A 24,364-nucleotide genomic window follows, 5' to 3' on the forward strand; every position below is an offset into this window, starting at 1 on the left:
GTATTAAACATTTTATTTTAACTTAAAACATACAAAACTATATTATTTTGCCAATCTTTTGATGTGGGGCCAAGTCTTTTCCTTCAAGTACGGGCCTACTGATTGGAATTGCAGCTTGTCTTTCTTCCATAAATCGTATCAAGGGCGACGTGCAACTTGGATTTCTTCAGAGCGGCATGAGAACTTAGTGACCTGTAAGAGCACTCTGAGTGCAGAATCCTTTCGGATTTTCAAAGTTCCCCTCAGTGATATTTTACAGTTATTTTGGCCACACTTTCTTCCGTAATAGTGACTTTCATTTATTTGCCCTTTGGGATGGTTTGACTGTGACTCCCAGGAGTCAGGTGTGGGACACTTAACCCTCCAAGCCATGGTATTTGGAGGTGAGACCCATGGGAGGTGACTGGGTCACCAGGGCTATACCCTCAGGATTGGACGAGCCCATTCCTGGATTCCTGGGTTTTCAGGGAATGGTTTCTCATAAGCCAGCTCTCTGGTGTGCTTGCTCTGTCTTGTATGATGCTCTCTGCCATGTTACAATGTATTAAGAAGGCCCTTGGCAGATGCCAAGCAGATGCTGGCACCATTCAGCAGATGCCAAGCAGATGCCGGCACCATGTTCTTGGAATTCCCAGCCTCCAGGGCTGTAAAACTTAAACTTCTCTTCTTTATATATTACCTGGTCTTGGGTATTTTGTTATAGTAACCTAAAGCAGACTAAGACACCCTTATTGAGTCTTTCCCAAGCATTCACCATAGTTTTTATAATTATAACATCTTTTTAAGTCCCAATTTCATTGGCTTATATATGTTAAATTCAGTTGTGTATTTATGACAATGAATAGAACTGACATTGGCAGGTTTGGGAACAACATGATGCCTCTTCATATGCACACAGCTCCATTGGTAGAACAAAAGGGCACCAAGCAGACAGTGGCTTTATGTTTGGCAGTAAGTGTTTAGGAAGGTGTCTACTCTCTGATCTGTAGTCGATATGCTTTCCACAGGGAACAAAAGGTGTGATTTGTTCTGGTTACTACCACCGGGTAAAAGGAGCTTAGTAAAAGGAGCCAGGCAAAAAAGATCCCGTACCGTATGATTTCACTTACATAAAACTCCAGTGCAGGCAAAATTAATGTATAGGGGAACAATCCTAGGAGCTTCCCAGCATAGTGGAAATGTCTGATGCATTGACAGGGTTGTGAATCACACACCCTCTGTCAAAACCGTACAGTTAAGAGTCTTGCATTTTAATAGATGTAAATTTTATCTAAAGAAAATAGAATGTAGAAGCCCCAGGGGAGGGTGAGGAGAAAGAAGGAGTTGCAGATAAAAAGGAATGACAGAAGACGCTGAACCCAGGTGATAAGGACGCCGGGCAGCTTACGTCTGGTGATTTTGCCTGTATCTGGAATTTCCCTCAATGACGCTTACGGGCCACATCTCAGGAGTACGTCACCCCACCTGTGATTCCCAGCCTTGACCGACCTTCTGGTGAACTGACCACCTCCCTGCGGCCGTGAGGGGCTCTGCCTCACACCTTCCGGGGTGCTGTCCCCAAGGCTCTGAATTGTACCCTGGGGGTGGGGTCAGCACAGCTGAGCTCTGGAAACCCAGCCAGCAGCAGGGGACACTGCTCCGGGCCACCTAGTCTAACGCTTCCAAAACACCTGCACGGTTTTATGATTGATTCATGTCTTGGTTCCTGATTTGCTCATCCTGTGAAAGACAAGGTGACAGAGCAGGGAAACATACAAACTGAGGTCAGGGTCAAGTCCTGGCATTTGTAACCTCTCTAAAATAACTCGGCGCCCTCAAGCATGCACGTCATCTCTGGAAGGAGGACAAAGACTGTGCAGACTACTGCTGTCTCTGATATCTGTCACCCCTTTATTCAATAACAGAAGTGTCAGGATGTGTGCATGGTGTCACAGGAGGACAGCTTCCATTGCTGCTGGGCTTGGCCAAAGGACCAAGTTCTACCTATGAGAGGCTAAGGCATGCATCGTGTCACAGCTCCCAGGAATCTTCCCCAGGTCAGCATGGCACATGCTCTTTGCTTCTCCTTCACCTTCCCTTCTTCCCATCTTGCTGCCCAGGCAGCAAGTGGACAGTGTGGACCCGATGGCTGGAGATGCAGGTGCCACTTTGAACACATGAGACATGGCTAACTGGCAGAAACCTGGTACTTTAAAACTTCATGGAACGGAGATGGCATGGCTGCCCCAGACTGCTGACTTAGAGATTTTTATGTGTCTTCCTTCTTTAAATCACAGTTGGAATCTCTATAACACAATTACCTAGGGCACTTAAACCTCGTGCACTCCCTGCTCCATTGTGTGCAGTGATGAGTGACAACGTTCCTGTCTAAAACACACGTTAGGTATTATAAACAGTAGTAACTAATTGTCATCATTACATCTGGTTAGTTACTGCCTCCTTGATTTTCAGTATCCTGCTACAGGTCCAGCAATATATGACCCTTAGTGGGCTTTGACATACCCCCGGGAGTGAATGGAATCTATCACACTAGATTTTAGTGACAGAAGACATCTGATCCAAAGGTGAATATTTAAGAGGATAATGCTTTAATCACCTGACCAGGCAAGATTTAACATGAGCCTAAAACCAACAGCGGATGGACGAAAACAAGAATATAGGGACAGACACCTTGTTCATTTCATATCAAAGTTTCTCACCATATGGATATTTGGAGACAGATGATTCTGGACTGGGGGAAGGAAGGGGTCCAGCTGCACTTTGCAGAATTTTCAAAAGCATCCCTGTTTCTATCAAGGGCATTCTCCTTCCTCAAGGTGTGAGAACCCAAAATGTGTCCAGACATTGCAAAAATAGTCACACAATGGCATATTAAAATAATAATACAATGAAATTAAGTCCTGACATATGTCACAGCATGGATAAAACTTGAAAACAACACACACACACAGCAGTTCCAAAGAACTGAAAAGAAAAAGGAGGATTTCTTTCCCCAAATCTGTTCTAAAACGTCTGCAGGATGAGGTGGGAATGAACCGCAGTGCCTCTCCAACACCAGTAGAGGGCAGCAGCGAGTCGGTCCGCTGCCCCCAAGGCCCAGGCACCCGGGATGATGGACAGTTAAGCACAGGCCTTTGGGGCCTCAGAAGCAGACCAACCTGACTAGCATCGTGCTGCCCCGGGATGGCGGTCTTCCGCTTTCGCTGGGGAGCAGTGGGGTCAGGGGCTTTGAAGTGGGCGCTCTGCTTCCCATCCACAGGAGCAAGAAAAGGGGGATCCCCAGGGAGCCGCCTGGCCTCAGCTACCCAGGCTTTTCTGAGAAGTGACCCACGATCACCTCATTTTCCCGCTCCCAGTGTTGCCTGAGGGACTCTCCAGCCTCTGGCATCCTGGGAGGAGCCCAGATGGAAGGCGGGAAGGATGCCTCCCACAGTGGCAGCTTCCGGGGCTCTGCCCTGGGATCCCTCAACCTCCCAGCCCTCTGCTGCGGAAGTGAAGACCTGCAGAGCTTGGCAGGCCTCCCTCCTCCTGAATGATTCTCAGACCATGGCCAGTTCGGAAGGTGGTCGCTGGTGAGAGGCAGACCTGTGGGCCTGGCTGCAGAAGCCCGGTCGCTCCCCGCATCTCCGTGACGTGTGAGTGCAGAATACAGAGCCAAGGTTGTGCCAGCCTTTCCTCACTGTGACAAAACACCTGGGACATCAACTGGTAAGGAGGCTCACAGATTCCGAGGTTTCAGCCGTGGCACCTGGCCCCACTGCTTTGGGCCTGTGGTGAGGCAGAACATCATGGTGTGTGCACGTAGTGACAGAGGAAGCGGCCTCCAGGAAGCAGAGAGAGGGGAGAAGACCAGCATCCCAATGGCCCCTTCTAGGGCACACCCCAGTGACCCAACTTCCTCCCCCAGACCCCCACTTCCTAAAGGCTCCATCACCTCTCAGCAGTGCACCAGGCTGGAGAACAAGCTCCTAGCCCACAGCATCTGGAGATACTTATCCAAACCACAGCAGGGACATAGTGTTCATCCCTTGCCATTAATTCCAAAGAAATAGCTTTAGCCCAGACGGGGCTCCACTGTTGTGTTTTTATCTAGGTGTGTGTTGGCAAAGGAGATGACCGGCATCCAAATCCCTTCTCTGCCTCTCGCTGCACAGGTAAATGTGCACACATTACTTTTGTGTGCTCGGTTTCCTCATCTGGAAAACGGAAGCAGCAATAATAGCACCTACTTCTTAAGTCGTCATGGGACTTCACGTAGTCCCTGACCATGATTAGTAGTAAACACTTGTTGGCTATCATCTCATGCTAGGGTGATGGAGATAAAGGTCTTAAAATACAGAGCTTTTCTATCCCCAGTTTCATAAACCAGTTCACTGTCTTGGGGCCTTTGCTGTTGTGTTGGCCAGCTTTCCATTGCTGTGACAAAATACATGAGAAAAATCAACTTAAAAAGAAGAAAGACTTATTTTGGCATGCGGCTTTCATTCCAGGGTCACTTGGGCCAGTGGTGAGACAGAACACATGGCAAAACAAAGCCAGTCACCTCATGGGAGACAGGAAGCAGAGAAAGGGAGGGCTGGGGTCCCACTATCTCCTTCTACTGTCTCTGTGACTGACTTCCTTCCACAGGACTCACCTCCTAAAGGTTTTGCCACCTCCCAATAGTGGCACAGACTGGGGACCAAACCAAGGACCTTCAGGGGACATTTAAGATCCAAATTATAGGACCTATGAAGGAATCTCTCTCTGAAGGTTCTCAGGAAGCGTGCTGAGCAGCCACCCAGATCAACCTGTTAATACACTGGCGAATCTCCTGCTCTGCTCTGAGGCTTGCCCCCCGCTCTGCAAACTGCAGCTCCCTCTTCCTCACCTTAACTGCTAGACGCGGAAGCTCTTCCGAAAGCATAGATTCACCAGGGTTTGAGATGAAGTTTCCAGAAACACGAGGTCTCTATTTTTATAAGCTACTTCATCCCTAATTGGAAGACCAAGTAATTCATCAAAATTCATATGCGAGGACAAACAAACTAAAATTAGCTAGTGTGGCACACTGCTTGTTCCTAAGAGAGCCAGGACAGGGCCTCTTGTTACATATCTGATATTCCTCCCATTGAGAAGCAGATTTGGGGTCCCCCTCTGCTGAATGTGGGAGGGCTTAGCAAGACGTGATGCGACCTCCCAGGCTGGGTCCTCCAAGGCGGTACAGCTCCTTCCTGGGCCTCTCTGGGATGCTTGTGCTTGGAAGCCGGCCACCTGGGCCACTCACAGCTGCCAGGGGGCAGGCCCAACCCACTAGCAACCCCTTCAGTCACAGGGTGGCAAGGACACAGTCCTTCAGGGGATCCCAGCCCCAATGCTGGACATGCCACCATGTGTCCCCAGCACCCTACAGCCAGAGACCTGCAAAACCCCATTTCTATGGTCAGCTTTCTGGCAGGAGCGTGATTGTTTTAAACTATTTTTAGTGACATTCCATTTTTATTTTTACAAACCCAGTCTTTCATAGAAACCCAACTATAAATATGAAAGATAAAGCCAGTGCCCCATTTGTCGAAGTAGGGATTCCGGGGACAGAAACTGGCCTGATGCAGCTGGGGCCCCTCCGTTTTCCCCATCCAGTTTCCTGGGTCTCCAAGGAATCCAGTTTGAGAACCTGCAAATCCTCCAAGCCGACAGAAGTCCTGAAGAAGTTTGGCACCCTGGATATTCTTGTAAGTTCTGATTTTTGCACACAGCTGTCAAGTAACTTACTGGGTATAATTGTTTTCAATAATCCAAGACTCAGAGGTTTCTTCTCACTGTGTTTATTTAAAAAGCCCACCCTGGACCTTCTGCCAAGACACCCACAGAACCTCCCCCTCAGACATAAAACCTTCCAGATCCCTTGTGCGACGTGTGGTTTTATGTCACAGCCTCCCCAGAGGTCTCCAGGTTTGAGGGGTCTTCTGAGTCCGGTGGCCTCCAGCTCCTCTGGTCCCTGCCGCCAGCCAAGAGCTGGGTGAGGAGGGAGCAGCGCAGGCCCTGGACTACTTGATGCCGGCGTTCTGCCTCAGGTAATCCGTGTAGCGCGTCAGCAGGAACCTTTGGAAGGGGCAGCTGTAGAAGGCCCAGGCCGGGATCAGGCTGAGGAAGCCAGCCTTTAACACACAAAGAGAGAGAGTCTGGAGAACAGCCGAGCAAGACCTCAGACCTCAGGCAGCCCGGTGAGCATCATGGTCTTTAAGACTGATTTTGTCCGAAATTTAAGGGACTGTGACCCTTTCTAAGCAAATAGATTTCCTCAGACCCCAACATGGTCCTTTTAAACTCCATTTTCCCACCCTGGTAGGATCATCCCGAAGGGAGTTCCACAGGCCGAGGACTCTGTCCCTGCCAGTCACCCCGCCCCACCGCCCAGGCCCCTTCCTCTTAGGGAGCACACACTCTTCCCGGCACTCCATCGCCCAGGGGCCACCCTGTCCTTCCCATCCTGGTCTATTAAAAGGAGATTCCAAGAATAGAATGCTGTCCACCACCTGGACATGTATGGACAAGTGTGCACATGCACCGTGAGTTCAGGAGTGAAGGTCATTCACAGAAAGCTGCGTGCAAAGCGCCAGCCTGGGGCCCTTGCTCTCACCCAGAGAGGAGGCCCCCCATGAAGGCCTGAATGCCTGTGGGCACCAGCCTTGGGACAGTCTGCCCATGTCCTACCAGAGAGGCCCTGCACCCTGGAGCCACGTGTGGCCCACCGCATGCTCCCGCTAGTCCAGCGTGCCCGCGTCCACCTACTCCCTACACTACAGGACTACAACCCCCAAACCCGAGCTTCTCAAGCAGCCCTTTCTTCAGGCAGCCCAGATCCTCTGGTCTCTGTGCTTCTCGCAGATACTCCATGTCAACAGTCTGAGAAGCCAAGTTGAACTCTTCGCTGGCCAGGTCACTGAATCAACACAGCTCCTTCCTCTAGAACTTTCTCCCAATTAGACCTTTTTGGCCTCACAGCAAAGTCAAGCCCTTTCATTAGCTTTTGTCTTGAACTAAATGTTTTGGATTAGTGAGCTCAGCCATAAAAAATGAACGAATTAATTAACATTCCAGGACCCTTGAAAATGTTCCAAAAAGGAAGGCAAGATGGTGGACTGAGACAGACACCAGTACCCTATGTACATGTACGATCACACGGAGGGTGAATCTACATGGTGTGCAGAGAAACGGAAAGTTGTACCCCATTTGCGTGCAAATCAAAATGCAGTCTGTAAAATAAAGAAGAAGAAGAAAAAAAAAGAAAATGTTCCAGAAGGATCCCTCCTCATCTCCTTCTTTGTCTATCCCCTCCTGAATTGGAAGGGCCACGTAGAAGGAACTAGAAAGTTGGCCGCATCAGGCAGACATGGACTTACATCAGCGTTACCCCTGCCAGCCGGGGGGCCCTGGGCCAGTGGACTCAGCTCTGAGCTTCAGTCTCCTTGAATCAAAAACGAATCCACAGAGCATGACCTCCGAGCATGACCTCCGGCACGGCAGCCGGCAGCACACACGGAGCCCCCGCCTGCGACAGGCTGGGGCCCCGGCCCTGCCTGAGCTCCTCCTGGGCACACAGCATGCTGCCTTTGCTGTTTACTGGTGTTTCTACACAGTGACCCTCTCTTCAGATTCAAAGATCTTCCTAAATGCTAACAAGTGCCAAACTGATCTTAACTTAGCACATTTTCACTTCTCTCCTGCTTCACCAGGCACAAAACTGCCTTTTCCCTAGCCTGTTCTCGGCATCCATTTGCCTGAAGAGATTAGAGTCCGTTACCTAAGAAAGCAAAAGAGAACGGCCAGGAGAACATTCCACTGTTGACAGGTAGGACTGGCCCTGCAGTGAGGCAGGGGAGATAGCATCACGCGCCACGGTCCCCAGGACACGTTGTCCAGATGCGATGGAGTCCCTTTAGGATATCCTGGAGGACGGGGATGTGACACCTTCAGGAGATAGCTAGCCCTGGTGACCTGTGACATGGGGAACGAGTTCAGGAGGTCTGACCTTTCCTGCCTGGGAGGCCGTGGGACGTGGAAGGAGAGGAAGTGGTGAGTACGTGCCCTCTGCTCTGGGTGGCCTCTGGGCCTGTCCTGGGGGCTGCGGGCATCCGGGTCAAAATAAAGAAACATGATAAATAAGTGAACTTTGACGCTGAGGACCAAGAGAGCTTACTGCCTCCTCCAGTCTGCTGGGGTGCAACCCCAGAAAAGCCTCTCGGCAGGGGGTGGAGTTTGGGCTCCCAGCTCTGCTCAGGCCACGTTGGCGCTGATGCAGAATGAAAGCCAGAGGATCTCCTGAGCCAAAGCGGCACATGGACAGCGAGCCCGACCCTGGGTGGGGCCTGGGGCAGAGATTCAGGGGTCTGCAGCTCTCGGGAGCTAGGGAGGCCCCGTCCAGCCCCTTCTCCCTCCACAGACATGTGTCTCCGGAAGGTGAACGGCCAGGCAAGCCAAGGTGAAGGACACCAGTCAGCACCCACTGAAGAACCAGCGTGAATCACAGGACTCCTCGCCACAACGGCATCTTAGTAAGAGGGGCAGCAAGAAGGGAGGCTCCCAGGTACATGGAGCATTTTTTCTCTGTGTGATCACTACCTAAAAGGCCAGTTTCCATGATCGGATGAAACCAAGTCCAAACTCATTGGCATTTGATTAGTTTTCCTGCAGCCAAATGGAGACGGGAGGAAGACCAGATCAATGACAGGAAAAATGAAGATCTCACGTTCTTTCCCAATGTCCCTGGTGTCGTGTGGGATAAACTGGTGATGCTGCCGAGGCTCCGCAGGAAAAACCAGGCAATGGTGTCAAGAAAGTTCAGCCTCTCTTGTGGAAGTCTTTGGAAGTCCCAGGAGGTAAATGAACGGAGAACAGGGAGCACGGAGCCGTGAAGCCCACTAGCATCCCTGAAAGGGAGGGAGCACAGAGCGGGTGGACGAGGAGAAGGTGGAGGAGAAGGGAGAGATGGAGGACACTAGTTACCATGCCCAGACTGAACAGCACCGGAGGCAGAGGAGAAAAGTGACACATGACGTTCAGTGGACAGGATCCACCTAAAAGTGGATGGGCTGGAAACTAAGGTACATTGACTCTGTGTGTGTGTGTGTGTGTGTCAGTATTAGTGTGCAATGCTCAGTCCACCTTTGCTTCACGTCTGTGTTGGTCTTTCAGCCCAGGAGTGGTAAGCACAGCAATGTCATATGCTGCAGAACCTCATTTCCATATTCCGTGGGGTCCGAGGCATACTGGACCTGACGTGTGCGTGCTCCCAGGAGCCAACTATATGCACCTCTCCCTGGTTCATGTGCAGCAAAGTCATCTTGGTAGCTTAAAATCAGTCATGGTGGGGACACTTACACCACGGAAATCAGCAAATGATACAAGTCAAAGTGGTCCCTCTCTCCTCCCCCAGAGGGCTGACAGCTGCATGTCTACTGGAACAGCGAGCCAAGGAAGAGAGACGCTCCAGGTGTCCTGCTCTTGCCTGTCCCTGAGCTCCTGGGAGGGAGAAGCCAGGCGTCCAGGAGCTTTGGGTTCCCAGGCCTCCAGCCTCTCCGCTGCTCCCCAGACTCCCTTTCACACTCCCTGGCCTCATATGGGTGCCATGGGAGAAAATGGCTGAGTGTTCCAACAGCCAGGAAGACCAGCCACACCTGACACGTCCCTCCTCTGGTCTCAAGAAGAAGAAGAAGTGGCTTACCAAGACTTCATGGGCCAGGCAGCCGCAGGTGTCATCTCCGATCGTGACATAATTCAGTGATTCTTTAACAAACTCATCGGCCCGCTTGGTTACCATGTTGGTATTCAGATACTTTGTCATTGGCGTGGAGACCGCGTATGGGGTCAGCACCTACAAAGTGAAATAAAGACCATGACACAGCAGCGTGCGTGCCAGAGGAGACTCCAGTCAGCGCCCTTTCACCACCCTGTCCCTTCCCAGCTTCACTCTTCCCACAAAAAGTTTAAGGGTCCTTAAACACAGAAGGTGCAGAACCACACAAAGCTGGGAACCAGAAAGGTGGATTTCCCATGAGCCTTAGGCACACAACATCAGGTGACTCGAATTTGGCTGCAGCACACAGGGTGATCAAGAGGGGACGGGAGCTGTCCAGGAGCAGGGTCACTGCACTCAGCAAGTTGGGAACACAGGAAGCACGGAAGTCCAGGCAAACAACAAATCAATCTCAACACAATTCCACACACGTGGCGCGGGATGGACTTCCTGTGAAGCACTGTTCATATTCGTCGGAAATTCAAAGTTAGCTGGATGCTGGCTATTTTAATCAGAAACCTATTTCAGAAGGTCACCTCTAACACACGTCACCAAGTGCAGGACTGGAGCAGTTTGGAGTCCCGCTGTCACACGCTGCTGGGGCACCACCACACAGACCTCACCATCTTTCCTCTCATGGTGAGAAAAATAAATGTGTGCCACGGAAATCCGCAACTGCTTCTCCGGTGCGTCAGTACGCTGGCCTGGCCTGAGGCTCCATCGTGGCGTTTTTGCTACTTCACCCTAGAATCAGGGACCCTGGCATCTTCACAAGGAAAAAGATCCAGGCTAGCTTTCTCGCTTTTATTTTCCTTCACATCACATTTGAAATTACATCGTCCTATAACTGAATGCAATTATGAGTCCATCCACCCAATTGACTTGGTTCTTACAAACTTCAACGCTGTGATTAATTTGACACTCTTCATTTAGGGACTTCAAAATGCTCCTCTTTAGGGCTGGAGAGGTAGCTCAGTGGGTAGAGTGCTTGCCTTGCAAGCATAAGGCCCTGGGTTCAACCCCCAGCACCGAAAAAAAAAAAAAAAAAAAAAAAAAAAATTGCTCCTCTTTGAGAAAAATCATGATCATCGTCAAACCCAGTCTGCAGATAGGGAACTAGGAATACGTGTTTTCATCCCGACAATGAGCTTTGGTACACAAAGGCGTACAAGGCAGCAGCTCAGTAAGATGGTTAAACTTCCATACTTACTTAGTCATTAGATCTTCACGATTATCCAGAGAAACAAGGACCTAATATAAACCTGTTACGGTTGGGGAAACGGAGGCTCACAGACGTTAAGTGAGCTAAGACTGCCCCGGGGGTACGTGGCAGAGCTGAGATCCAGCTCAAACCCGGGCCTTGGCACATACTCCTCTCTGGTTTACCATGTATTTACAGAGCACCAACATCTGGAGAGGCCTGTGGGTTTTTGAAAGACCACAGCCTTTTCGCCAGGAGGACAGCTCCGGGGCTTTGTAGCTGGGAAGGAGCCCCTTTCTCTCGCCCCATCTCCTCCCAACTCTGTCGCCTCGGCGATCCTGCTGCCTGGGCCGCTGCAGCATCTCTGATCCACAGGAATCAAGATCAAGTTGCTGCTAGGAGTGTCACCTGGCTAGGGAGCAGGTGGCTAGGGCAAGCATGCATGTTTAGAAGTCACCAAGGCCTGGCGCGCCTGTAATCCAGCGGCTCAGGGGACCGAGGCAGGAGGATCACAAGTTCAAGGCCAGTCTCAGCAACGTAGCGAGGCCCTCAGCAACTCAGTGAGACCCTGTCTCTAAATAAAGTATAAAAAGGACTGAGGAGGTGGCTCAGCGGTGAAGCACCCCTGGGTTCAATCCCCAGTACCGCGAACAAGGAAAAAAAAAGCCACCAAGGATTTCTGTTCTCTCTGCCTCCAGACACAAGCTGCAATTGAGCCTCCTGGATCCCTGTGGAGAGTGAGATCACGTTACCGGACTGGCCGGTAAGTATGAGCAGAAAAGCCACATGTCTCTTCTGGGCCAGAGCACTTCATTGCCAAAGCAAGATCCTGTAGAATCTGCGCTGCTTTCTCTCTGACCGTTTCCACAGTGGCAGCTGCCCATCATTAACACAGGAGAGTGCTCTGCCGGCGCTCAGTGAGCCGGTGGCAGGAAGGCAAAGGGGGCTCTGCTGTCCTAACTACCGAGATCGTAGGGCTTCTTCTAGATGGCAGCAAACTCAGCCAGAGCAGAGAAGCACTGGCACCAAAGGGGAGTCCCGGCTCCAGCTGGGAGTGGACAGAGGGCGCCTGACAGCCCTGCGGGTGGGCCTGGCTCAGCGGGGCACAGCGACACGGCAGTCACCGTCCCGCCCTATGGCAAGGGAAATGGGTGTCTGGCCAAACCCCACCATCCACACACCCTCCCTTGTGATAAGCTCTGTTCCTCAGCTGGTTTGGCCAAGGTAATGACTGCCTGAGATGCTCTCACCTGGGCCACCTCATGGAAAATCAGTGCGCGCGGCGTGACGATGAGTCGCCCGGCCCCTTCCCAGACAACGGTAACAAGCAACACAAAGTAAACACCCCTGAACTCTGAACCAAGCAAGGGCATAGGTCATCGGCACCTCAAGTCACTCGGTCAATCTGCAGAGGGCGGCCACCACCCAGCCCGTTTAGGTAGAGGAGGATGATCATGACAGCTCTGCGCAGAAGCAGGCTGCCCTCCCCTACCTGCCCAGGATCCAGAGCAGAGGGGTCTCTGTGCCCCATCACCCTCCCGCCCCCTAGTTCCAGCATGGACCCAGTGCCCAGCTCTCTTTTGTTCTGTCTCACAATTCCTCCCATGTGAGCCCATATTTTGAGTCTGAGTCAGAGAGGAAGGATGTTAGACCAGAGTCCAGTTTCTGTTCTGATGCAGCAGGAGGTGGCAAGGAGTTGCACAGCATTTTTGAGCAACCACTTCGCTGCCTCATTTCCTTCTCCAGCACCCAGGGCTCCAGTGAGGACAATAGAAACCACAGCGATGGGATCACAGTGGCTGCAGCTGCTCCTGCAATCATACCAAGAACCCCCATAGCATCCACCCGGCCCACCGCACAACTGGCTGAGTCTGCACGGCCAGTCCTGCAGGGGCAGTGGCCCCTGCCCCACAGAGGGTCAGAATTTCCTCTCCCAAGGACTCACGACTGTCTACTTCACCTGGATAATGATTCCTTTCGCTCTATATTCTGCTTGCAGTGCCTTGGAAAATGTGCACACAAAAGCCTGCAGTAAGAAAAAGAAACACCGAAGGTCCCAGAGCTTGCTCTCTCCGTTAAGACCAGCTTACTCAGATTTCAAAGCGTACTGCAGACGCTACGCAGCAGAGACACGACCTGCTTGGGGGACACGTGGGTGGAAGGGTAGGAAGTTTCGGTTCCATAGGATAAAGGTTTTCAGAGATCTGTGGTACAGCACAGCATATTATATACTTGAAAGTCGCTAAGACGGTAGGTCAGCGTTCTCACCGCAGAACGGTAAGTGCCTGAGGTCAAGGTCGTGCTGACAATGTTTCATAATGCCTGCACACATCAAAGCATTGCCCTACGCTGGGAATCACATGCAGACTTTATTTGTCAATTATACCTGAATAAAGTTGGGGCAGGGGACAGGAAAGTAGAGGAAACTGCAGCAGCTTGTACGATGGGCGTGTGCACTTCGTTCCTTGGCCTCGGAAGAGCCCCTTCAAGCATCGGGAACTCAAATGTGCGTATTTGAGGATAAATACATCCCTGGGCCACTGCGAACCAATTAACTTACAGGGGATGCTCTCCCTGGTAGGCATCTGCCACCCAGGGGCTGTTTTTACAACCCGGGCACACAGACGCCAGGCTAGAAGTCTACGCCAGGGGGAAGTCACGGGCTTCAGTGGGAACAGAGGCAGGGCTCCGCCCTGGGTTGCTGCGCAGAGGGAGCGAATCTGTGTAATTTGCATACAGGCTCCCCATTGGCTAGCTCTGCCCTGTACCTGTAATATTGACGGCCGTCAACTAGCAAAGCACCAACTGGGCACGAAGAGAGGAGGAAGGAAGACTCAGTGCATCACTCACCTTGGAAGCTGAGTACAGAGTGTACAGAGGCCAAGGACAGAGGGCTACCCCAGAAGAAATGTTCAAGATGAGGCCTCTCCGCCTAAAAGGCAAAGAAGCAAAAGTTTCCATTGCTTTACCACCTGATACCACCTGAGCAGAAAGAGGCCAAAGGGTCTCCCGTGAGCACTGTCCACTCAGCCTCTCCCACTCCCACGGGTGCTTTCCGCTTCCCAGAGCAAGAGCAGAACAACCCCTAAGTTCCTGAGGAGGACACCGCACAGTGCTATCACTCGCAGTCATGGGACATTGAAGGCTTTTTACTGGAAACAACGGATCTGCTAGGACAAGGGTGTCCATGTCAAAACAAGACAGCCAGCTCAGCCTAGCTGAGACTCAAGGGGCAGGAACCCTTCCATCCTAAATATGCGCTCCAGGTCTCTCTGGGCTCGTGAAGTCACCCCAATACAGGACAGATGTCACACGGTGGAATCCCATCCAGGTAGAATTTGATGGGGCATCGTTTGCTCACACAGTTCCCTCTAGGGACCTTACTTGTCTTTTTGAAATTCGACATCCTCAGTCCTTCCCAGTTAGATGCATTGGGGAGTGGGGACAAGAAACTATAAGTTAGGACACAAAGCCCAGCCCCCTTTAGGGAAGATGAAGCTATCAACCATTTGCTTTTAATGAACAGGATCTGAGGAAAAGCCAGCGCCCCAACAGCTATCGTGACAGGAAGATATAAACACACAGTAAATGAAGGAACCCACGCGGAGGAGATTTTACCAGAACCCTGGAGTACTCGTTCTGACAAAGCTGGAAAGCTAATGACAAAGACATGCTCTCGGCCTCCGGCCAGCTTGCTGCTTTTATGCTCAACATGAGTCAATTTCATTTAATCCAAGGTGGGCTGAAGCCGCTGACCCCTTCCTCCCTCCAATTTGTGCCACACTTGACCTTCAAGCGTTCGAGTCTGCTTGAGGAGCTGGCCTGGCCCAGAAGATTCCTTTTTTCCCCATAACTTCCGAGTCCTTTCATCATAGATTTTACGTCTGGCCAAGGCAGCAGCTGCATGAACCCCATCCCCAAGTCCCCAGGCCAGGCAGTTAGTCGGTGGCCAGACAGGAAGACCGTGGGCTCCGCAGTTTTCCAGACCGTGACCTTACCTTGCTTCCATGGGTTTCAGAACGAGCTGCGTCATCTGAAAGAGAAGGCGGCAGTTAAGCCGGACAGAGAGCTGAGCGGCCACAGGCAGCGGGCTCGGGGACGCAGGCACTGGAGGAGACTGGGAAGATGACCAAAAACTGCTGGCTGGCATCCAGGGGAGGCAACGCACACCAACGGCAAACTGTTCAGAAGCCTCTGGTTTCTTTCTCTAAAGTCCTCTTGGGAAATGAAGGGACTGAGGAATCGTGGGCACGGCTGTGGTGAGGGGCCTCCCCGGGTCCTGAGGCACTCTTCTTTATTCTGGGTGGCAGGCGGCGTGGGCTGGCCACCGTGCGCCTCGGCCATGGGCTGGAGCGAGGACATCAGAAAACCCAGCAAGACTCTGACAGCGTCTCACGAACAACTCTTCAGTGCAACAGCAGAGGCACACGCAGCCTGCAGTGTGGCCTGCAATGGCTTCGAGGACAGAGCACGTGGCTGTGCCTGTCCCTTAGGACGACAAGACGCTTGAGAAGTCCATTCCCCATCCCAACCTGCCACTCCTGGAAAGGTCTCCCCTGCTAGTTCTAAGCCTAGATGTTTATTAAAGAAGCTTCTTTGCCAGGCATAGTGGTGCACACTGTGATCCCAGGTACTCGGGAGGCTGAGGCAAGAGGATACTAGTTGGAGGCCAGCCTCGGCCAATTTAGTAAGGCCCTAAGCAACCCAGTGAGATCCTGTCTCAAAATTTAAAATATATATATATAGAGAGAGAGAAGGCTGGGGATGTGGCTCAGTGGTAGAACACTGGCCTAGCACGAGTACCTAGGTTCAATCTCCAGTATTGGGGAAAAAAAAAAATGCTTTTCACTAAATAATTACAAGGCACACATTCTAAGAATTAAAAAAGAAAGCCAGGTGTGGTGGCATACATCTGTAATCCCTGTTCTGGAGGCTGAAGCAGGAAGATTCCATGTTCAAATCCAGCCTCAGCAACTTAGCAAGGCTCTAAGCAACTTAGCAAGACCCTGTCTCTAAATAAAATATAAAAAGGGCTGGGGATGTGGCTCAGTGGTTAAGTACCCTGGCTTCAATTCCTAGTACCAAAAAAAAAAAAAAAAAAGAATTAAGAAGGAGGCAGTCATGGACTGAAATGTTTTAAAGTAGGATTGACTGAAATCAGGCTTTATCCTTGAAGCAAGTCTGAGACAGAAAGAAGTCAAATGGAAGGAAAGGGACAGAAACCCAGGAGCTGGGAATCCTCACGTTGGCCGGCTTCTCTGTGCTATCCAGGGTCCTGTAGCAGCTTCTCAGTGGACTCGGTCCTGACTCTGCTCCTGCCCCATAGCCAGGCCCTCTCCCTGTCTCCAAGAACCTCCAGAGAATATTGTACTACTGGAGCCCATGGCGGGGGCAGCAGAACTCTCTAGAATCCCCTGGACTGCCCCTGAACGGGGCTTTGAGGGAGGTGGAGAAGGAATGGAGGTGCTGGAGCGTCCACACCCTCCCTGACTCTTGGCTCCTTGGGGAAGAGTAGGTCCTGCTGGACACACAGCCCGGCCCCAGAGCCTCCCCACCAGGCTGGGAGGCAGCCTGGACATGACGGGTACCTGTCCCGAAGCTCACACCAACGCCTGCTCCCCACTCGTTCCCCCGACTCTGCCCTCGACCGAGAGCGCGGCCATTTCCAGATGGCACCTTTGAAGTCATCAGCCAGCACTGGCCACGCTCCCAACCAGCGGGGCTAATTAGGGCCTGGCATCCTGAGACGCTAACCTCTCATTTCTCTCCTTTGTTACTTGGGGAACTTAGTGTCTGTCAATAAATAAAACTATTTTTTTTTTAACAAATCAAAGCATTTCTCAATTAAAGGAATCAGAAGGTTGTCAAATCCATTTGGGGACACCCAAATGATCAAACAGGCGGAGACGGAGAGATCAGCGTGTGGAATACTGTGAAAGAGGCCAGCGGTAAGGCTGCAGACTACACTGACATATAAAACTTAAAATCACATCAGCCCAGAGCTTTAAAAAGCCATTGATTGCTCAGCATGAAAAGAATGTGTGTGCTCAGTAATAACCGAGCAGGAAACTATAAAATGCCAGCATGCTCGCAGGAAAACAGCCCTCAGTGGAAATGACTGTGGTCCCCCACCTGGAAATGATTCCTGTGTGTGATCCGCTCTCTCCCTCTTCTCGCTGAGTGACCTCTCTGCCACTTGCCCTCACTGCCCGTCCACGTTCTTTGGCCTAGTGAAATCGAGCTCCCCCTATTCCCCCACCCGGGTCCTTGAAATCAGGGATCAGAACTTATCCGTGACTGCAGTGCCAGAGCAGTCACCAGGGATGCCTGGCGTGATTTGTCGATTCTGGGGACAAAGCAGGGTGCTCAGGTGCATGATGACTACAGGGGAGAGCCAGGGGCTGGCTCACTAGCTGCAGGAGAGGGAGGGGACTCCATGCCCTCAGAGGAAGGGGAAACATGTGGTTCACAAAAAAGCATCAGCTAACCAAGTGCCACAGCACAGGAGGCTGAGGCAGGAGGATCGTGAATTCAAAGCCAGCCTCAGCAACTTAGCAAGGCCCTAAGCAATTCAGTAAGAACCTGTCTCTAAGCAAAATATAAAAAGGGTTGGGGGTGTGGCTCAGTAGTTAAGCGCCCTGGGTTCAATCTCCCGGGTACCAAAAATAAAAAAAGGCATCATCCACCCACCAAGTCACGTGGCATCAGGCTGTGTCCATTCTTAAGTGGAAACTTTTCTGTCTGTCCCTAGAGGGGTGCCTCTCTTTTCCATGTGAAGGCGGAGTCTGGGATAGCTCTGAGGGAGTCCCGCTACACATGAGAAAGCGGCTGAAGAACCAGAGGAGGCGGGCTGAGTGGACCTAAGAACCGCTTGGTCCAGGGCTCTTAACAACAGGTGCAGAATCTGAGGTTCCAGGGGGCTAGGCAACCTGCCCAGTGCTGACCAACTAACCAGCTGCTTAGCTGGGGTCTGAGTGCAGTAGTACCCACTGACCCGCAGGGAAAACACTTTCAGGCCCTAAGCGGATGCCTGAAGCCATCTACATACGTACTACCCTGCGTGTGCGACGGGGAAGTTTAATTTACACACTAGGCCTGGTGGCAGATTAGCAACACCTACAGCAAAGTAGAACAATTATAATAACATTCTGCAATAAAAGTAATGTGAATGTGCTTTCTCTCTCTTTAAGTGTGTGGAAGCACACATTTAAAACCCCAGAGGCCCGGGAAGCTCAGGCAGGAGGATCACAAGTTCAAGGTCAATCTCAGCCATTTAGCAAGGCCCTCAGCAACTTAGCAAGACCCCATCTCAAATAAAACAAAAAGGACTGGAGTTGCAGCTCAGTGGTTAAGCACCCTGGGTTCAATCCCTGGTACAAACACATGTGAGATTTTCTAGGTGATATTTTTGGACCAGGGTGGACCACAGAGAACTAAAACTGTGGAGAGCAAATCCACAGGGAAGGAGGCAATGGTACAGATGACCTCGAACTTCAATTCAACAAATTCCTAACAAAAGTCTAAGTCAAGCCCTCTGACATTTTCCCCAACAGAGTGGACTTTATTCTATTTACAAAGACTAAAATCAGAGAAGGTGTTTTGAATTTTTTTAAATTTCCCTGGAATTCTGAACACGCCCAGCATTATGTGCCTCACGTGTGATGCAGAAATAGATCCAGAGAGGATCTGGAGAGAGCGAGTCCACGGCTGAGAGAGTCAGAGGCCAGGCGTGGCCTCTGCGTGGACGGAGGCTCCGTCTCAGGCCATCCTCCTCCTGTAGGCGGAGGGGGCACTTCTGAATCCCCAGGTTTACCACACTGCAAGGCAGTCGGCACACGTGCACATCACTTACCTTGACCACAGAGGTGACGTTGCAGTGGACGAGGCTCTGAAATAGAAAATCACAACCTGGAGTCAGCCCGACCAGCAGAGGAATTGTGCTGGGAGGTGTCCAGTGCTCGAGAGCCACGGTGGACAAGGGACAGGGCGGCAGGTGCTTTACCTCAGCCCGCACAGGGGCACCTGGTGCTGTTCCGCCCAGAACCTGGAACCATCGGACATTCACTCCATGTTCCACCCAGCTGGGAATTTTGGTGGGGGAGTGGGGGTATAACCAGAGATCGAACGCAGGGGCTCTCTACCACTGAGCCACTTCCCGGGCCCTTTTATTTCTTAATTAAAAGGATCTCGCTGAGTTGCTAAGGCTGATCTCAAACTTGCAGATCCTCCCCCCTCAGCCTCCCAAGTTGCAGGCATGGCCAACAGTGCCCAGCCCAGATGTGATCTTGAATAGAAACCAATTAAGAGTCTCCTTGAAAAATGAGGGGGAATACATTTTTTCACAAGAAGATACAGAGTGTCCCTGACTTAGGATGGTTCACCTTCACAGGTGGAAAACCAATACCTGTATGGTAGAAAACATAATTTGCATTTGGACCTTTTCCTGGGCCAGCAACAACATGTGACACAATACCCTCTTTTTTTTTTTTTTTTTTAATTTCTTTTATTTGAAGAAGGGGCAATTAACCACTGAGCAACACCCCCAGCCTTTTTTATATTTTACTTAGAGACAGGGTCTCACTGAGTTGCTGAGGGCCTCGCTAAGTTGCTGAGGCTGACTTTGAACTAGCGATCCTCCTGCCTCTGCCTCCAGGATGCTGGGATCACAGGTGTGCAAAGGCATTCCCTCTTGAACGGCTGGATGGCAGCAGCGAACCCCCGCAGCCACCCAGGGAGCAATCCCCTCTGTGAGCGCTGTGCCACCAGCCACGACGTTCAGTTCAGGTCGATTTTTTCTACTTAGGCATTTTCAGGGTAGGATGCGGGTATTGGGGGGCAGCCCCATCGTGGGTCTAGGAGGCCCTGGATTCGATTTCCAGCTGAAGGAGGAAGGGTCAGCATGTGGGTCCAGGAGACAACAGCACAGAGGATGGCAACGTGAATGGTTGTATGGTAACAGACAGAGGTTCTGGACCCGAGGGGACAGGTCCAGAAATCATCAGGACCACCCAAGACCGAAGAAGGACAGAAGACACAAGCACAGATGCAGACATAGAGAGACGTAATCATGGAACCTGCTGAAGGAGAGACACAGATGCGTTCCAGAAAGAGGGAGGGTGGAAAACAGACGCGGGACCCAGAGAGGACTCTGGTGAGAACGAGCACCAACCTCCGGCACCCTGGCCTCACAGGCCGACGTGGCACCCACAAGGGTTAAGAGCACCCCAGAGACACGCAGAATTGAGGAACGGAAGCACAGCAGCCCGCTCAGACTGCGCAAGCCCCCGACTTCACGGGTCAGGGCCATGAGAACAGTCAACAAGTGTGCCTCTCAGGACTGCTAAATGCTCAGGCTTTCTCCTGACCGTGGCCCGGCCAAGATCACCAAGCGTCCAGTACCTCCCACCAGAGTTTGAGTTGCCCTCCACATCCACAGGCTCCACGTCAGTCAGGGACCAAAATTATTTTGAAAAATTGCAACTGTACTGAATGCATTCAGACTTTTCTTGTGGGCATTTCCTAAACAATACAGTAGAACACCTATGTACGTGACGTTTGTATTTTACGAGGCATTAGGAGCAATCTAGAGATGTTTTAGAGTGCCCTGGAGGATGTGGGGGGTTCTCTGCAAATTCTGTGCCATCCTTGATCCTAGATATCCAAGGGGGCCCTGGAACCCGTCCCCTGGGTACTGAGGGGGGACCGTGCCTCCCTCACACTGAAGCTGACAGCTCTCATTACCTAGGATGGCCCACCACACCAAAGGGCTGGGCTGCTCCCGCCTGCGCCATCCTGCCCCTGAATGTGTTGGGCAGAATTACTTTCCCATAAAGCAGAGCAGGAGCGAGCCCCCAGGGAGCGATGGTCCGGCCAGGACGCAGCAATCCGTGCCGATCGTGAGCTCCCTGTCTACCTGGGAGAGCACAAACCGCGCCCGGAAGAACACGGCCCACCTGGATCTCGCCCGGCACACTGAGGAAACGGCCTGGGAGAAGGTTCGGGAGCATCCCAACGTTGTTGACTGACAAAAGACGCAAAACGGAGAAGTGTCAGAAGAGGGGCGGGGCAAGTTTCCTAAAGAAACATGAACAAAAACTTTTAGATACAGTGTTGTTCTGCAGGCGATTTGATAGCAGGGAGGAAACCAGATGGAAAAACACTTGTGGGATAACAGGAGACCCTGAAGCAGCTCCCGGCAGGCTGGTCTACAGCACAGGCACTAAGAACTGTGGCTCCGGGAACCGCAAGTCGCAGTCCACGTGTGTCAACACGTCAGAACACACCCTGCTGTCGTGCATGGCGAAGAGGAACAAATAAATAAAAAATATATAGATGGCTGCTTAGGATTTTACAGACATGGGAAGACCTTTGTGATATCAGTGAGGGTATTTTTAATGTTACAAAACAGTACGTACATATAATCCCAGTTTTGAAAATATGTATATATGTAGGGAAGAATATACACCAAGATGCAATCTTGGATTTGGGGGATTTTAAGAACTTTGTGCAGTGGTGCATGCCTGTAATCCCAACAACTCGAGAGGCTGAGGCAGGAAGATCACGAGTTCAAAGCCAGCCTCAGCAACCTAGCGAGGCCCTAAGCAACTTAGTGAGACCCTGTCTGTATATAAAAAATAAAAATATCTGGGGAAGTGGCTCAGTGGTAGAGCACTCTGGGTTCAGTCCCTAGTATCAAAAAACAGGAGGAGGAGGAAGGGGGGGGAGGAAATTCATATTTCTTTCATGTGCCTAATTCTTTCCAATTTTTCTGCAATGAGATGTTTTACATTTTTACTTGTGAAAACACAATTATCTTTTAAATTTGACAGGGAGTTTAGAAATCAAATCTTACTTTATATACAGCACATTGTACCTTTATAGCATGTGGCTATAAAATACCTTCCCTATAAATCATTACAGAAAAACACCATCTCGTGTTCTGAACGAGAAAGACAGTGAGCTCTTGACCCGCCACGCGGGCTCTGCTCATGGATGGGTCGTTGCCAGGTCTGAGTGGTAACCTAAGTCCTTTAGGCCAATGTGTCTGGGATCCTTCTTTCTACCAAGGGTCAATATCAGGTCTGTGAAAGAAAATTCACTTTCATCTTTTAAAAATCTAAATTGGAAGGTCAGAATATATAAATCTGACACGTTCCACACCGTATATTGATTTTTTAACCCCTGATGACTCCAGAGTATTCGGTTTAATGCTATAGCTTAAAATATGGTCGTGGGTTAAGTTCAAGCTACCAGGAAATAATTAAGAGTCATCAAGATGATTATTTTCGTGGCTATAACACAACAAGCTTCGCACTTTACAATTTTACTTACCTAGAATTCCAATTTCTAAGCCCTGAAGCTCTTCTCTAATGGACTCATAGATGTCATCTCTGGTGAAATCGGCTTGTATCACCTTCACACGGCTCCCCGTGGTTTGCTCTGCGTTGGAGCCAAGATGTGGTGTTTAATGAACCAGCGTGCAAATCCCTCTCTTGACCAGGAAGTTCCCCGACACTCCTCAGCTACCTAAGCAGACATTCAAGAGGCCCACCAGACACCATGGGAAATAAAGGACTGCTCTGGATGGCCGCCGGGAGGGTGGCAAGCAGCTGCTGTGTTTCCCAGAGGAACTCGGGCGAGGGTATGCACTGAGGTGGCCGGAATGGTAACACAGTGGGCCCCGGACCACAGCATTAGCTTCACCTCCAGACTTGTTAGAAGTGCAAACTCTCGAGTCCCCCACAGATCTGCTAAGTCAGAAACCCAGGCGTGGGGCCTGCGACCTGTTCCAAAGCAGCTCCAGATGACTGCGGTAGGCTGGAGCTTGAGACCCCAGGCTCCGTCAAAGCCAGATCTGATGCTGCCTCTGCTCGGGGTCAGGTCCCTCAGCAGACACACCAGCCCTCTTGTCTGCCCAGCATCTGAGCTGAGCATTTACCTGGGCAATATCCTATCTTAATCCCCCTTCCATGAGGCACAGTTTAGGAATGTGAGATTCTCTTGAAGACACTACTGGCTTTTCAAAAGGATGATAGAAAGCACAATCTACCATTGTAAGGAAAGTCCTCAAGAATATCTCAGTCCTAGGAAAAGTTACTTGTAATAGCCAGACACAGAACAAAAGCAGGAGTCATCCAAGGTCACTGAGCCTTCGTGGTGTGACTACAGAGCCCCACACCTCCCACATCCCATCTCCCATCCCAAACCGCCCCCACATAAATAAGGCTGCTCCTGGGCAGCCTGCCCTGGTCCTCACAAATATTCATCCCTTTGAATTAAAAAGCTTATTATTTAATAAGTTAACAAGTATTAATGTTCAAATACCCAAAAGGAAATATATGGCCCACATTAACTATCTGCATTTCTAAGCGAATCATAATAATAAAACACCATGACATAAAAGCTGCCTCTTGGGGTTGTACAGTGTCCAGCTGTTGCAACTATACAGGGCAGCCCTTGACCAGATCTTCTTTTTAAAAATCTAATGAGCACCAGTAGGCATTGTCACTCACCCTCCTGTGAGGAGCAAAGTGTAGTCACAGGAAGGCCCAAACACAGGTCCTGCTTTTGAAAAGAGAAGCAGAAGCTGCCAGGCAGCTGGGACCTCCATGTGAGCGGATGTCATTCTAAGATGAAGCCGCTGGATTGAAGAAGTGGACCTACTTATGCCTGAGCCTCCCCCTGTCTCAGCCACCCCCAGAATCCATGGCGAGCTAAAGCCTGCGCCCTAACCCTTGAGTGTCACCCTGTAAACTGGGCTCTCCACAGCACAAAAGGCGCCCCGGGCCGCAGGCGCCCAACCGGGAGCCCACAGAGAGGACAGGGGTGGGCTGGGCGGGAGGGCTCGTGGGGGCCACTCACCGATCTCCCGGGCAAGCACGTGCAGCTTCTCCAGTGTCCGGCTGATCAGCACGACATTGAGTCCGTGTTTGGCTAACTAGGGGGCGTGGGGGGGAAAGACGAAGATGGTGAGCAATCATGGGGTGCGGGGGCGGCTTCCAGGTGGACAGGTCTCGGGTGCTGCTCTTGGTCGCAGGATCGGGCTCTGGCTTCACCTGCTTCAAGATGCAGACAGGGCTTGCGCTGAGGGCAACACAGCCCCGCAGCCAGGGTTGAGCGCAACAGGGCGACAGTATCTCTGCTCGTCGCATGTTCCCTTTGAACCAGGAGATGCTTTTCTACCACAGGCCCAACACCTGAAACGCACGGGGTTTGCTGCACGTAGAAACTCAAAATATTGTGGCTCACGTGCCACACACAGTCAGGGGTCCACATCACTGGAGTCAACCAACCACAGGTTGGAAATACCTGGGAGAAAATAACTGCCCGTACTGAGCAGCACAGACCTCTTTTCCTCATCAAGCAAACACGCAACAGCCACTTCAGTC

At 51.1% G+C, this 24,364-nt stretch overlaps 1 protein-coding gene across 1 annotated transcript in view; it reads right to left on the reverse strand.

Annotated features, from left to right (window-relative positions):
• Positions 1-5,797: 5,797 nt before the first annotated feature.
• Positions 5,798-24,364, reverse strand: part of HSD17B3 (hydroxysteroid 17-beta dehydrogenase 3) — a gene marked incomplete at its 5' end in the record, with an annotated part of 35,445 nt that continues 16,878 nt past the window's right edge. Inside the window, 9 exons of the mRNA XM_079108916.1 lie at positions 5,798-6,137; positions 9,704-9,853; positions 12,937-13,002; positions 13,827-13,908; positions 14,975-15,009; positions 18,829-18,864; positions 20,930-20,997; positions 22,308-22,415; positions 23,838-23,913. Of these exons, the coding sequence (XP_078965042.1) occupies positions 6,027-6,137; positions 9,704-9,853; positions 12,937-13,002; positions 13,827-13,908; positions 14,975-15,009; positions 18,829-18,864; positions 20,930-20,997; positions 22,308-22,415; positions 23,838-23,913 (732 nt within the window). The 3' untranslated portion in view covers positions 5,798-6,026. The remainder of the gene's footprint in view (positions 6,138-9,703; positions 9,854-12,936; positions 13,003-13,826; positions 13,909-14,974; positions 15,010-18,828; positions 18,865-20,929; positions 20,998-22,307; positions 22,416-23,837; positions 23,914-24,364) is intronic.

Source organism: Sciurus vulgaris (assembly GCF_902686455.1).
Source record: "Sciurus vulgaris genome assembly, chromosome: 13".
Classification (NCBI taxonomy): domain Eukaryota; kingdom Metazoa; phylum Chordata; class Mammalia; order Rodentia; family Sciuridae; genus Sciurus; species Sciurus vulgaris.